Source organism: Leiobunum rupestre, chromosome 7 (genome assembly GCF_980474605.1).
Source record: "Leiobunum rupestre chromosome 7, qqLeiRupe1.1.hap1, whole genome shotgun sequence".
NCBI classification, from domain to species: domain Eukaryota; kingdom Metazoa; phylum Arthropoda; class Arachnida; order Opiliones; family Sclerosomatidae; genus Leiobunum; species Leiobunum rupestre.
Window position 1 is genome coordinate 13,932,152 of NC_143390.1, and position 16,165 is coordinate 13,948,316.

The 16,165-nt window shown below is 36.7% G+C and overlaps 2 protein-coding genes across 2 annotated transcripts; both read left to right on the top strand.

The window, feature by feature from the left end:
• Positions 1 to 1,209: 1,209 nt before the first annotated feature.
• On the top strand, positions 1,210 to 10,924 carry LOC149934841 (uncharacterized). The gene is made up of 7 exons (XM_090152910.1): positions 1,210 to 1,280; positions 3,082 to 3,256; positions 9,601 to 9,734; positions 9,803 to 9,899; positions 9,960 to 10,159; positions 10,228 to 10,348; positions 10,415 to 10,924. Exons 1-7 carry the CDS (start codon positions 1,256 to 1,258, stop codon positions 10,641 to 10,643), a joined length of 981 nt encoding a protein of 326 aa, XP_090009036.1. The 5' UTR covers positions 1,210 to 1,255; the 3' UTR covers positions 10,644 to 10,924.
• Positions 10,925 to 11,081: 157 nt separating this feature from the next.
• Positions 11,082 to 16,135, top strand: LOC149934842 (alpha-aminoadipic semialdehyde synthase, mitochondrial-like). Its single transcript, XM_090181413.1, has 17 exons — positions 11,082 to 11,240; positions 11,701 to 11,850; positions 11,908 to 12,045; positions 12,099 to 12,275; positions 12,337 to 12,489; positions 12,548 to 12,773; positions 12,841 to 12,968; positions 13,029 to 13,303; positions 13,614 to 13,725; positions 14,001 to 14,060; positions 14,122 to 14,561; positions 14,624 to 14,691; positions 14,752 to 14,792; positions 14,862 to 15,170; positions 15,236 to 15,536; positions 15,592 to 15,659; positions 15,737 to 16,135. Exons 2-17 carry the CDS (start codon positions 11,758 to 11,760, stop codon positions 15,959 to 15,961), a joined length of 2,814 nt encoding a protein of 937 aa, XP_090037539.1. The 5' UTR covers positions 11,082 to 11,240; positions 11,701 to 11,757; the 3' UTR covers positions 15,962 to 16,135.
• Positions 16,136 to 16,165: the final 30 nt, after the last annotated feature.

A 16,165-nucleotide genomic window follows, 5' to 3' on the forward strand; every position in this document is an offset into this window, starting at 1 on the left:
AGGATAATATTTATTTTAACGCGAAAAAAGTATTATAATAATTTTTTTTTCGTTAGGCCTATCACTTACTTCCATTTACAGTTTACACGCTTGACTGATTTTAGTTTTCGATGTTTAGACTTTTTTTCCCGCGTGTCGCGTGAATAAGATATTAGATTAACTCCAAACAAATCTGAATTTCGAGGGACATATGGTGTTAGCGCGTTTCACGTACCTCATCGTACGTTGAACTTACCAGGTTTCAAAAAATTCACATTTGCACGCTTCAATTTTCGATCAGAAATAATGCACATCCATCGTAGGCAAGTGAAAGTCTTGACTGTTTCTGTTTTTCTATCATTACCTAAGCGGTAGAACTGAAAACTTATAATTGATACTATCAGAAGTGTATGAGATAAATCGTATTAGAAAAGTATGTTTCACGGTGGTGGATTTACCAATAGGCACCCGAAGCCTCGTGGACTGGACACTGAGGGCTTCAAAAATTGCATAACAATAAAAAAATTACAAAAACCCCTTTTACTTAAAGGGCCACACCGTCGTTTGAATTTGAATTGTTTCGCGTGCTAGTTGGCAGAATAGGATTGGTCGTATTTGCTACGACGTGCTAAATTCCGTCCCAATTTTTCAAACGCCGGTGTGGCCCTTTAAAAGGATTCTTCTCTCGTAAGAGATGAATTATAAACTTTTGATACGATACTGGTGTCAAAAAAGTAAAGTAATGGACCCCAAACTAGCCCAGTCATCCAACTTCCTAAGATATCAATTTCAACGGTCCTGTCTCTTTGGTAAAATAATGCTTCCCCATTATAACAATACAGGTGTATAATTGTGGACGGTGGGACCATAGGTGAGACGAGAGTTTTTGGCGACGCTTCCCCCCCCCCTCGTTGTCCCACCCCTCTTTTGGCCCTCCGCGTTTTAATTCTGAAATGGCCAGGTGTGGGTGGGAAGGTGGTATTGTAAAAACAGCCTATTGTAATGAATCCGCTCTTTTTGGCACGGCGCATGCGCTCTGTTCAACTGCACCCAACCTGTGAAATTTGAATGCCATTCGCCGACAAAATAATATCATTTACGATTCTGATGTCGCGTGGATCGTGCGGGAGGAATTAATTGTTTATTTTATCCCGGAAGATTTCGTCGGCGTCGTTCCTATCTTCATATCGTGAATTTACAGTTAATAACTTTTATTTCAATTTAGTTTATAATTAAAAGTTTAGGTACAGGATTTTTTTGGCAATACAGAATCAAGATGGATTTGTCTCCATTGCATTGGGGTGAGTTTTTAAATAAATTTATGATATTTTAATGGAAATTTAAGTGTTAAGCTTTCTAGTCTTAAAAACTCCCTATGTTATCATTTCCAATTTGAATTATTATCATAGAAGTTCCAACGGATTATATAATTAGTTTTAAGTGGGATAGAAACTCAAATTAAATCTACAAATGGGAACATTTGAAATATGTGGTAATTTGAATTTCTTAAATTCGCCAATTTGAAAAACATTGAAATGTGGAACTTTAAAGATGTTTTATTTTGAATTTTCTTAAAATGCGGTTATCTCGTGATAGACCCAAATGCAGTCGAAGGCAGGAAGCTGGTATTACCATAAGTAACATTGTAAAAATATGAATGCCACTATCTATCGAGTTAACTGGTAAAATGTTTCCAAAATAAATTGGTTCCTTAAAGGGAATAGAACTTCCAACGCGTTCTTTATGGAAGACCCCATTATTTCCCCTTCACAATCAGCGATTATGAGCGCCGCAGGTGTGAAAAGCCATGGGAGGCAGCGGTCAATATTGGAACCCTCGGAGGGCGACAGAAATACCAGAGGTTATATTCCCTTTAAAAAAGGTCATCAAATTTTTTTCAAATAGACCTGATTTGGCTAAACTTACCAAAATAATTGGTTGGTGAGGTGCGAGGGGCAGGTCACTTCCTTGATTAACGACACACCCGTCAAAAGATTAAATCCGATTTAATCGTGATTATTTTGATTAAACTCCATTTAATCATGATTAAGTTGATTAAATCACGTTTAATCATGATTAGAATGTTTAAATCGGATTTAATAATGATTAAATGATTAAATCTCATTAAAATTATTAAATCTTATTAAAATTATTAAATCTGATTAAAATTATTAAATCTTATTAAAATTATTAAATCGTGATTAAAATGATTAAATCTAATTAAAAATATATCATGATAAGAATGATTAAATCTCATTTAAATGATTAAATCCTGATTAAAAAGATTAGAATGATTAAATCTCGTTTAAATAGTGATTAGATTTTTTAATCTTGATTACCCTGATTTAATCATTTTACTATGATTAAGACGCACCCAAAATGGAAGTGACCTGCCCCTCGGGGAGGTGTTTATCCCCTCAAAAGGTGAATCCCTGACTTGATGAATTTGCTTTGCAATCTCGCTACTTCAAAAGAACTTTGTCCGTCAAAAACCCCATCTGTTTTACGTGGCAACTTGGAAAGTTATTGACTTTCTTTTAACCTTTAGGGTCAAGCGTAGGTCAAATTCCATATAGAATTCTAATTGTCGTTTAGAAGGCGTAAGTGGTTTTGGGTAATTAGGGAGAAAGATTACGAAAGATGGCATGTAGTAAGGTAATAACCGATTCCATTAGCGAATTAGCCATCGTGACATCCGGTGACGAAACGCGCGCCATGATCGATTGTTTGGCGACATTGCCATTTAGTCAACAAATAACCGGACGTTCCGATTGTCTTCATCTTCATCCGTCATTAAGCATTCTGCCCCCCTCCCCTCCCACAAATTGGCGACCTTGCAAATTAGTCACGTTTATTCGAAGGTATATTACTACGATTACCTATTTCGTTTATTTCCCTAAAAACACGGGTAATAGCGACTTTTTAAATCGCGTTCATCGCCTTGAAACTCGTACGAATTCGTTAAGGCAATTATACACGATTTTCATTGTCGCGAATTTAGACGTTTGCGAAATTTACCGTATTATTTTTCCTTCCGTCGTTATTCCGTTCCTAGTGTGGTTTATATAAATGCCTCGTAATGTTTTCGTTCTGGTTGCGTAGGTTTGATGCTAATCGCGTTATGTCTGCCTGTCTCTTTGGCCGAAGAGTGCAACAGTCAGCGTTCGCAGCAGTGTCGCAGCGCCCTCCAGGACGAATTAACGAGGGAAACCAGCCAACAAAATCAGAGGCGGACCACGCAGACCAATCAAAGACAAGAATTGCAGTATCATTGCAGGTATATACCCACGTACAAATGTACCGTGACAAATTTAGGATAACAATTCTAGGAACGGTATTTCCTTTACCCCCCCCCCCCCCCGTAAATAAGGCAAATTATAAGGTACTAAATTTGAACTATAGACAATTATTTTTCCAGTAACGTTCTGCAACTGATTTTTCGAACTAGCTAAAGTATATAATAATAGACAGATTCACAAATAGCTTACAGGAAAACCAACGCTTAGATTTAAATGTCTCTATTTATATTAGATTATTTCTACAATATACGGGAAATCACGTGTAAATGTTTTTTTTCTTCTACGTCACTAGGTGGTTTTTTTTCGCTTGTCCGAAGACAAAAGGTGTAAACTTTTTACACTAAAACGTTTTATTCGCCTGTTCTCGGGGTAAGATTTACCCTGTCCCGAATTTTGTTCGCTTGTTCCAGAGCTCTAAGGTTACACTTTTTACTCCTCCTCGAAAGGAGGTGTAGAGAGAGTAATCTAGCTTTGTCGTCTGCTTAAACGAAAACATGACTCGTTTAGGCCTCTTCACATGAGGCAAGCTTTTTGTAAATAACCTTTAACCTTTAACTCCTCCCTTCTTACTCCAAATGGTTTTTTTCGTCAAGACAGAATTGAAGGAAAATGACGTCATATGGCTACACTTTTTAACCTTCTCAAAAAACCCAGAACAGGCGGGAAAAAAAACACTTAATATAGCTATGATAGAGAGCACGCGCTGGAGTTCAAAATATTCTGATATTTGAAGTACACGTGCGTAACGCACGTGCCAATAAAGTACTAAAAAGCTTAAAGGGACCAAAGATAATGTACCCTAGATTCGAAATAACGGCCTCGCGCGTAGTCAATAGCATTTACCCACTTCCTGTCGAAACTCCATGGTAACCGACTATAGATCAGACTACGGTCAACTCTGATGACGTTATCAAAGTTAGCCATGATAAGGCCAATAGAGGCCGATTTTTCGGAAGTAGGTAATCGCTTCGTTACAAACCCGTCAATCGGAAAGCCCTCAGCATTCGAATCTAGGGTACAGAGTTTTATATTATCTTTAAAGGGACACACCGGAGTTTGAATTTAACCAGTTTCACGCGCTAGTTTTCAGAATATGATTAGTCGTATCTGCTACCACGTGGTAGATCCGGGCCGAAATTTTTTCAAACGCCGGTGTGGCCCTTTAAGCTCGTGACGCGGAGAAAAACATTTAATACTTTTAATTTTTTATTGTATTATTTTATGGAAACACCTGTTTACACTTTTTTGTCGGGATGGGAGTAAATTATATTATAATTATAACATTCTTGGTTATACAGAAGACAATTTCGCTTTTTTTTTTAAATAAAATTTCTACGTTTCAAACTGCTGGTTCCATCTGGTAAGATTTCGGGTATTTAAAAATGGCCTCTAATGGCGTTACCCCTGTGAAAGATTCTTAATTCCTTATCAAATCTGTATTGGTCTATATACCTATACGATAAAGACGTTGGGCTAGGCAATAGGCGCTTAATTAAAACAACTTCAAGGAAATCGCCAAGAAGTAATATTTAATAATAATAAATTATCAGTTAGGTTAATACCCAAGGGACCACTTTAGAATAAGTCATCTAGCGACTTTTAATGCCTTACCAGGTGGCCGAGTTACAACGCGTAGGAGGGTGGTGGCGAGCCCTTCACGCGACTCGAGCCAATAGCTCCCTTCACTGAGTTCACTCAGAGTCAGGACCTGCAAGTTACTTAAAACAGAACATCGTGTTTTGCCAAGCCTTAATATGTAAAAAAAAAGCTACCTGGTTAAAAGGAAAAACTTTTTGCATGAAGAGTTTCCATTAATTCAACAACCACTATGAAAACAGTAACTGGCAGTTAGGAGGGGTGCTGTGTTTGTTGCTCCTAGCTGGCACGCCCTGGCTCTCGGAAATATTACTTATTGGCGTTTTCTTGAAAATGTTTTATTTAAGAACATATTCATCGGTTCTGTTGTTAGATAATAGGCCTTTCCATAAATTCGATACGACTGCCCAGCTGGTTCTTGAAATTGTCCAGTCAAACCTATGGACGAGAGCTGGGGAAGCATTGTAGAAGTGAGAAAAAAAAACAGTAAACAAGAAAGCCACGTTAATTTATAGAAAGGCCTATTTCAGTAAAACAGCCGAAATGTACACCGATTCGTAGGAACCCAAAGACTATATACACGCTTCGCTTACTAGACAGGCGTCTCCATACAAGAAACCTGTTAACACTTTCGAAACACGGGAGAAGCCTTTGACCAGCCGTTAGAGGCGCCACTAGTAGCACTGCTAAAGCGCGGGGAAATTTTGACCAGCGTCTGCTATCGTATGCAAGTTTAGCCATTGAACACGCCAGTCTATTTAGCGAAGCGTATATATAGTCTTTGGTAGGAACCTGTATAATTATTCCTCGACTTATTCACAAACCATATTTTCGTCTGTAATTGAATAAAAATAATATTTTATTATGAATTTGTCCTTGCACAAAGCTACGAAACAGCAGCCGAAGCCGGTGAAGGTACATCTTACAAGAGAGTAGCATTAGCAGTAAATTAAGCTAGATAAGATATACATTATCATAATTATATTGAATACTCTTAGAGATAAGTATTAGCAGAAGAAAATAGGGGAAGTACGTATCTGTAGCTTTGAGCCGTAGAAGTCGTCGTGTGACCCACGAAAACGCCTTTTTACGCATAATAAACCAAACTGAAAAAGTAGTCCTACTTTTGTTTTGATTCAACACGGCTATAATCGACGAAAGCAAATACGCCTTAGCTCAAATAGCAGAGAATGAGAAGGGCAATATGTTACAATTGTTCAATTTAAGAAAAATGACTTTTTAAACGATGTATTCATCCGCGATTTCCCGCCAAACCGTTTTGGCGCGAAAATTCGTGAAAAGTGACGCCTTTCCAAAGCTGACTAGAAGCGTACTTCCCCCTACTTTCTTCTGGTATTAGTCTTGAATGAAATCGTTTGAAACAAGTACATGTGCTTTTTTTTAAATACGTTTCGGATGAAAAAATAATGCGGAGCGAAATACGTAATAGGTGGAGACTTTTCGCTTCTTCTGGTATTTCGCTGTTGGTAAGAAGAGTAACCTTATGACGTCATTTTATTCCGATTCGGTGGTGTGGAATAGCTTGAGTTAGGTTAAAAATGTTTTTCCAAAATGGCCGCCTGTGGCCATTTTAGTAAATAAATTCTGGATAAACAGTTCGAGGTGTGCAAATACCATTTTTTGGGGAATATCAAATATTATTTTTCAAAGCACGCCAAATACCAAATCGAATATTTAAAACGTCAAATACTTTGGTCAAATATTTTTAGGTCAAAAATTTAAGCCAGTTAACTGATCAAATACCAAATAGTATTTCGAATATCAAATAATTCGACGTATTTGGTTTTCAAATAACCAAATAGTTTGCATATTTGTCAAAAAAAAATAAAAAAGTAATTGAAATCACTGTTCGTTTTGCTTGCAAATAGCAAAATACTAAACCAAATATATAATTTTTATTTTTTTTTTTTATTTTATAAACTAAAATACTACACTTTTTCAAAGAAAAAATATTTATTAATTATAATTTAAGTTATCAACTTATCATACATATTTTAATTGGGCACCATGGTAAAATAATAATAATAATTATTATTATTATTATTAGCTAGGCTAATACCCTAGGCCCCACCCCAGGCCTTTAACCTTTAGTAACTACTAACTACAATTAAAATCAAAAGACATGCTATATACTTCATGGTTTGCAAACAATTAAATATGTATAAAACACAAAGGTGAAGATCTTTTATTACAAATTAAAAAATTGCATTTAATTTATAAAAATTTTAAATCAATAATTTAGTGAACTCAAAAATTCTAAACAGACAAATCCAAAAAATTACTTCAACCTAGGTGTAACAAACACAAGGAGAACGCAGCTAGCCTTTAAACACGCTAACGCAGTGTTGTGTACAAATTTAATTGGACGAGCCTTTACGCTGTATGTTTTACGGAAAGGGGGAAGACAATTTCCGAATTTTCCCCTTTCAACGGCAGCAGGGGGCCTATTCTGTAAATATTCGAAATCCAATTTTCGAAGTCGATCTCGATTTCTTACAGAATCTCCCCCCAGGCGCTAAAGCGTCTAACCAATCATAACTGTACACAAGAAAATGCACGACTTTTGACGGGTTGCGTTCTTCTTGTGAGGGGTGCTGTGTTTGTTGCTCCTAGCTTCAACCTTCCTCCCGGTTTTCAGTTTTGTTTTGGACTTGGTTTACGTTTTAGTTTTACTTTGTTATTCTAGAAAATTACATAACAACAGAGTACACGCGAATAATCTAACCAATAGGCGCTAGAATAAACAGCTGCTGCTGCCTTTTACTAAGGGTTTTTAATACACGGTATCAAAAGTAAATAGGGGAGAAAGTCTATCACCGCCTCGCGATTTCAAATAGTCTCTCTTTCAAATGCTGACCATTATTTCCTTCGATAACGGTTGATTTTAATTAATAATTACTATATCAATTGTAAAATAAACAAAAAAAAGCTCGTAGGTTATTTCAGTTAAACTTGCAAATTGTATTCCTTAACATCGTAGATTTACCAATTAGTCCCGATCTCCGCTCTTAGATGGCGCCACGCTCTCCACGATTTAAGTGAGTGTTATTCTAGTTACGGTTTATTACTTTTCGAAAGTCGCGTTATTATTTTTAAAATGTCGCATTTTAGTTTCTATGATATATCTACTTTATTTAGGAACTAAATTAACCAAATTATCGAAAGCAAAAGTTTAATATTCACGTATTTTATAGAGAACTATTTTTCATCGTGGCGGAGTACAACCGATACCTTTGTGTCCCCGTAAAGAGGCGAGGGGGAAGTCATTTCCGAAGCCCAAAAATTTAACCCCTCAAATAAGACATCGTGCGGTTGGACCCAAGTGCCAGACTTTCTCCCCCTATTTACTTTTGACGGTATGGATAACGGACGTCCAAGTTACTCTTTATGTGGTCCTTGTCGCTGTGGCATAAAGAGAGGAGCCAGAAATAAGGACTAGTTCGGAAATTTCACTGCATTATCCTCTGATGGCCTTGAAACTCAACAAATTAGAAAAAGACCAGCGGTTATTCGACCAGTTTGTAAACTATTTGAAAATAATTCGAATAATTGATTTGGTATTTGATCGAATTATTTGGTCTCACCTAATATTTTGCACACCCCTAGAAACAGTTCACTCTCTTCAGTGGCGTAGCTAGGGGGGGGGCAGTGGGGCGATCTGCCCCGGGTGTCACCCATTTGGGCTAGAGACTAGTAAGTAGCAACACCATGATATCCACCCCGGGTGTCACCCCATGCACGCCACTGACTCTCTTTACACTTCCTTTTCAGGAGGAGTAAAAAGTGTAGCTCCAATAGGCGGACCTGGACGAATTGTCCACGGTGGAGAGTAATTATCTGAACCAGAACGAGTGAATAGTTTAACTTAGCGTAACACGTGTACATCTTTTGTTAGAGTATCTACCTAGTGAAATTACAAATAAGTAAATATTTATACAAATTACATCATCCGTTAGAGAAATACAGACGGTATATTTTGAGCCATAATTCGGTGTATGTTTCCGTGATTTGACCCGAGCCCTCCTGCACGACAGGTGAGCGCTCTATTACAGAACCACAGATATTTTGGCTTACCAACTTGTATTAATTGGCGCTTCAATAAAACCTCTTCAAGGAAATCGCCAAGAAAAAATATATCCGAGAGCTAGGACCTGCAAGTTACTGTTTATAAAGTGCTTCAGTGCCGTAACTAGCCTTTCATGGGCCCTGTGCAAGGACTTTATTTTGGGCCCCCAATATATAGAAATCACAGGTAGTCAATTTATGGGCCCCCATATGGGTCGTGGGCCCTGTGCGGCTGCACCTGTCGCACCTGCCTTGTTACGGCACTGAAGTGCTTGTTGAAATAACGGAAGCTTTTCACCTGTAAAAATAACGTTTTGTTTTTGCTAAGCCTTAATATGTCAAAAAAAAGCTACCTGGCTAAAAGGAAACACTTGTTGCATACCGTACAGGTGAAACGTTTTCATTATTTCAACAAGCACTAGGTATAAAAAGTAATTGGCAGGTCCTAACTCTCGGGAACAAATATTTTATTACTACTATTTTATAAAGCTATAGGGAAATATAAATAACAAAAAAATGCATTAATTATCGAATATCCGTTTCATTCATACGTAACTGAAATTGACGGGAAGGTGATTTGGGTCATTGTATTATTCGCGGTTTTTTTCTGTAACCGAATAATTATAAATTTTGGGTACAGGTCGTTGGCCGATAATCTGAGCTGTTTAGTTTGGCAAACTTCTAATTGCTTATCCATCGAAGAACGCGAAAAAAACAGCGACATAATCAATAGGTCCTGGAAATATCTTTCCAGCGTTTGCGATGCCGTTGTCGGTAAGTGACTCGGGCAATTTAGTGATTGTCAAAATCTTATTTCTTTTATTTTCTCTTACGCGAAACAGGTTGGAGAATCAGTCAATGTTTCCAACGAGACGATTTTCGAAGGTGCGAAAGTTTAATCAAGGATTCTTCCAGATACGCGAACGTGGACAATTGTCGGTAAGTTATTTGGTCGAATTTTCGTCTTTCTTCAGCGGCTCAGTTATGATTCCTCGTTAGAAAATTCGTGGCGTTCAAAGAATGCGTCGAAAACATCGTTCGGTATCAATGCCCCGTCGAAGACCAAAGCGTCATGACCTTATATATCTTGGACCAAGGGCGAGAAAAAGCTTGGAAGTGCTCTTCCGCCGAGACAACCCGATACCACGACGACATTCATTATCAAACTTTGCCATTGTCCGATAACGGCGAAGCTCAAGGTGAGTAATCCACGTTTAAGTTAACCATAGTTTAAGTAGTTATCTAATTAAACCATAACGTCTTTCAGACGCCCTCTGTTTGACGAGATCTCAAAGCGCGATTCGCTCGTGTTCGGACAGATATTACGAGAAAATTGACGAAGCCAGACGCTACAGGGACGCGCAAGACAGAATGCATCGCGAATGTTGGTAAGTGTCCTCAAAATGATAAATCAAAAATTGCGCAAAAAAGTGAGTGGTATCGTGTCTTTTTAGCGCTTCGATTGAGTTTGAAAGATGCATCCGCGACACTATTCGGGACTACTGTACTTTGGTTCGTAACTCTTTGGTGCAGTCAATTTTGGATCAACACGGTGTCCGGCCCGATCCGAGGTGTCGTTATTACGGAGAGAATGAGTGTTCAGGCGCAGTGTCTTTAGTGGCCACTTTCTTCTTGTCGGCTTTCTTGGTGGTCTTCTCATCGGGCAAAGGGAAATGGTTTTAATATCTCGAACTTTTTGGATTGTTATTATTTTGCCAAAGCTCTGTATACATTCATATATCTCTCTCATGATCGTCGATGACGCGTTTTTGTCCTTTTTATATTAAGTTTCTCAGGCATATTAGCCTAGATGTAATTATAGTAAGTGGTGTTATTTCATACGAAGTGTCGGTACTTAAATAAAATGTTTATATTTTTGTAATTCCGATTTAAAATTGAATACGTTTCGGAAGGTTAAACGTTACAAATATGTTTTTGTATTAGATTTATTTCTTTTTTTAATGTTTACGACGATATTTTTGTAGACTTTAATTACTTAAATTAAAACATTGTTTTCCATCAAGTATATAAGATGTGATTTCGGTGGTTATGAAACTAATGTTCACTAAAAAAAATTTGTATTTTACGATTTACGAGTTTTGAGGGTTCGGACAGACAACACTTGGGAATACATTAAACAGTCTTTAGCGTAATTACTTTTGAGGTACGTTTTCTTGACGTCAAACGTCCTTCAAATCGCGCCACATTCGAGCGCTGTCGTGCATTCAGTCCCATTCAACAGTTGGCTTCGTAGTTTGGCTCATTTTACTAGATTTTTAGGTAAGAAATTACTCTTAATTTGCCTATTTCAAATGCACACTTTTTAAAGAAATGGAGCCCTTATAATTAAATTATCTGGATTAACTAGCCGGCAAAGCTTTAATTTAACGTCAAAATATCTGTAAAGGTATTGATTCGATTTGATTGACGTTTGTAATGATAAGTGGTTGTATCTATGGGCTGGTCAGATCATAGAAAATGATGGCAATGAAAGTTATTGAACTCTTGTCTTGAAAAGGGAAAGTAGAGGAAATTTAAATTGGCGAAACACAGCTACGCTTTAAAATTAATGAATAATAAAATATTTAATTTCATTTGGTGGTTATGCTTGGGTTAATATAATTTTTGTCGCCCAATTAACTGGTTTTTACAAGGCTGTTAAAATATCCTTCAACATTTCATTCAATCCCATTCTTAAGGTTTAAAGAGAAATTATTCAAATTAGTTTTTAAATTCCTAGGTTCTGGCTGCCTGTACATTTACCACGGTATATATTTTCTCTTAAACTATAAGTAAAATGTGGATTAGACTGCATAAATATCCAAATAAAAACCATCTATCACTTAGTGGTATTGGTAGTTGTAGATGGACGAGCTCTGTAACCAAAAAGGTGAGTATTAGTTATTAGTAATTGTTTCCAAGTTTGTTCATGTGATTTTTCATTTAGATATTAGCCATAAGAAGGGAAGATGCTTCTGTTTGGGAAAGACGGGCTCCTCTGGCTCCGTCCCATGTAAAACAATTAGTCAAAACTGGTGTTAAAATTTTAGTTCAACCTTCCAACCGTAGGGCCTATCCCATGCAGGTAATGTACAAATATCAAAATGTTTTTGTGAAATTACATTTGGATTTATTTAGGCCTACGTGAATGCGGGTGCCATAATACAAGAAGATATAAGCGAAGCTAATTTAATCATGGGTGTCAAACAAGTGCCAGTCGATAGTTTAATTAGGGATAAAACATATACTTTTTTCTCTCATACGATAAAAGCTCAAGAAGCCAACATGCCTTTATTAGATGCAATTCTGGAAAAGGTAAATTTATTATTTTCCTAATTTATTTTGAACCCTTTAAAAATACAGTTTTCTTTCACAGAATATCCGCTTGTTAGATTACGAAAAGATGACTGATAATAAAAGTCATCGATTAGTGGCTTTTGGAAAATACGCAGGTGTTGCTGGAACTATAAACATTCTTCATGGTCTTGGTTTAAGGTTATTAGCCTTAGGTCATCATACGCCATTCATGGTAAGGTTAAAAATTTAAATTTAAATTTTTCTTGATACAACTTGTTGGGTTATTTTAGCATATTGGTCCAGCTCATAACTACAGAAATAGTGGTATGGCACGTCAAGCTATTAGAGATGCCGGTTACGAAATTTCCCTAGGGATGATGCCAAAGTCGATAGGTCCCTTAACATTCGTATTTACTGGTTCAGGGAACGTTTCCCAAGGAGCACAGGAGGTTTTTCAAGAACTGCCTTACGAATATGTGGAGCCTAAAGATTTACCTCAAGTTGCGGAACATGGCTGTAAATATCCGTATTAATTAAAACTTAGATTTTCGAAATAATATTCGGTAAAAATATATAATTACAGCTATTACAAAGGTGTATGGCGCGGTTGTGAGTAGAGATGATCATTTTAGACGGAAAGACGGAAGTGGTTTTGACGCAGACGATTATGAAAATAATCCTGAACTGTATTATTCTACATTTGCCAAAGAGGTTCAAGCATTTAATTTAATTTTAATAATTAACCATTTTAATTTGTTTTGATTTACTTAGATTGCACCCTATGCATCTGTTATTATAAACGGAATTTACTGGGCTGTGAATTCTCCCAAACTTTTAACAATTCCCGATGCTAAACATCTTTTACAACCCAGCTACGCTCCTTGGTTGCCAAGTATGGTTGGATCCCCGTCTCTACCCCATCGTTTGTTAGCAATTTGTGATATCAGTGCTGATCCAGGCGGATCTATCGAATTTATGACTGAATGCACGACTATTGACACTCCATTTTGTCTCTACGACGCTGACCAACATAAGAATAGTGAATCGTAATTATAATTTCTGTATATTCCTAGTATCTAATGGAATTTTTGGTATTATATTCCCCCCACCCCCATTAGCCATTTCATTCTTATGAAGTTTAATGGGGAATTAGGTGGATTAATGATATAAAAGAGGGAAATTACTCTTTTCTCTGTGAATTTAGTATAGAAAGTGTTTTTTTGTTGCAATAGTAGCACATTACGATTCAGACCAACCTGATTTTTCTTTCCTATTTACACTGTTGAATTTTACTTAACGCATCCAGGAGTAACAAGTGCAAAATTTAACTCCATTGAAAACAATGAAAATTTTTAGATTCGCCGGAACAGGAGTACTCGTCTGCTCCATTGACAACATGCCTACGCAACTGCCTATTGAAGCGACAGATTTTTTTGGAACTTTACTCTTCCCTTATGTGCCAAATTTTGTAAGTAACCTAAATATTGTGAATAGGTTGTAGATCAGAAGGGGGTTCATAGTTTAAACCCCACCTGAAATGAAATCCTGGGTACGCCCTTGTTATAAGAAAAAACCCTACCAATTTCATCATCTGCTAGCACTTCTACGAAGAGAAACAAAATTATTCCACCCTTATACAAAATAAGTGCATGAGAACGACCAATGTCTCTTGCACACTAGGGCGCTACTAGATTTGTCCATGCCTATGGTTCGTTTATAGTGCAATATTTCTATTTCGCTTAGCTTGAATCAGATGCGACTAAACCCTTGTCTGAACACAAATTTCATCCTGTAGTTGAAAACGTAAGATATGGATAATATTTAACTTTTTCAATGTATTCAATTAGTAAAACTTTTTTTACAGGCAATAATTACCAGCAACGGACAATTGACGTCAAATTTTGAATACATAACTGAATTAAGAAAAACCTCAAAGTCCAAGAAGAAAGTGTCTTCCTCTTCATCAACCGAAGATAGGGTTTTAATCTTGGGTGCTGGATACGTTTCGGCTCCCTTAGTCGAATATCTCAGTCGTGACAAAAATGTGCAATTAACTGTTGCAACTTCGCTGCAAAATGAAGGGGAAGCTTTGGCTCAAATTGGTGGCAACAATTGTGAAAACGTTATTTTGGATGTAGTCAAAGGAAGTGAAACTTTAACCCAGCTTATTAAAGAATCAAACTTGGTGATTAGTATGTTGCCTTATGCTCTTCACCCTCTTGTAGCGGAAGAATGCATAAAAAATAAAGTCAATATGATCACGCCTAGTTATTTGACCCCTGAAATGGCCAAGTTACATCAGGCGTAAGTTAAAATAATCTATTAGTTAAGTGTTGTTTTAACAAATTTAAGGTCATTACCAACAGGGCAGTTGATGCCGATATTACTATAGTCAATGAGGTTGGATTGGATCCAGGAATAGATCATCTTTTAGGTAAAATATTACAAAGGAAAGTTTAAATAAGTACAAATTAACTCATCAGTATTTTCACAGCTATGGAGTGCTTTAATGAAGTCAAATTAAATGGGGGCAAAGTAAGATGTTTTTTACCATCTTCTTTTTTATATTTAAACTTATGTTTAAAGTTCGTTACCAACTTTCAGGTTGAATCATTCATTTCATTTTGTGGTGGTTTACCAGCTCCCGAAAACTCGGATAACGCCTTGCGGTACAAATTTAGTTGGAGTCCTAAAGGAGTTTTACTAAACACTCTCTCACCAGCGAAGTATTTATTATCGGGAGAAGTAAAAGATGTTCCAGCGGGTGGTGCTCTGATGGATAGCTTAGTAGACATTGACTTTTTGCCTGGTTTCAATTTGGAAGGATATCCCAATCGTAATTCGGTGGCTTATAAAGATTTTTATGACATTCCTAACGCTCATACTATTTTGAGAGGCAGTTTGAGATACAAAGTATGTTTAGGGTTCATTTTTGATAGTGTATTTTAGTCTCTTACTAAGAGTTTATCTTAATTTAGGGCTACGCTGAAGCGGTTAAAGGGTTACATAAAATGGGTTTGATGAGCTCAGAACCTCATCCTAGTCTGCATCCAATGGGACCTGAAATTACTTGGAAACAATTTTTGTGTCACTTATTGGGACACCAAGATAACATTTTGCATTCCAATCTAAAGAATCTCATATATGAACATTTGGGAAGGTCAGAGTTCCAAACTAATGCTATCGAATCTTTAGATTTGATGGCTGAAGCACCCTTGGTTAAATTATCCACACCTATCGATACCTTAGCCAATTTATTAAATAAAAAACTTTCCTTCAGTAAGTTGTTTAAGAATAAATTCAATTTAACATTTCTAATTGTTATTTATTCTAGAATCGGGAGAGCGAGATTTAGTAATATTAAGGCACAATATTGGAATTCAGTGGGCCGATAATAAAAGAGTAAGAGTCATATTATGTGTAACTTTGTTTAGGGATTAATTTAGAAGAGTTCTTCATTGTTTTGTCTATCCTTTCAGGAAATGCGACACATTGATTTAGTTTCATACGGAGAAGTTGATGGTTTCTCGGCCATGGGTAAATTAGTTGGGTATCCAGCCGCTATCGCCAGTAAAATGATATTAGAAGGTGAAATTCAGACCAAGGGGATGGTAGTGCCAGTGGCGAAGGATATTTACCAACCCATGTTGGCAAGGTTGAATCAGGAAGGAATTTGCAGCACTGAGAAAACTGTTAAATTCTGAGAAAACAAAGTGCCAAAGCTTATTTACATATACAGATTGGGGCCAAAAATCAGTATTTATGCAATTTCCCTGCTGCAAAAACCTGACAGTTTTGTCAAAGGCATGTATCCATTTAGTTTGCCTATGATTGAAGTGTCTGGTAAATTGTTCGGTATTTTTTATATGTTTTTGAAATAAATTTATATCATGTTACTTTAATAATAT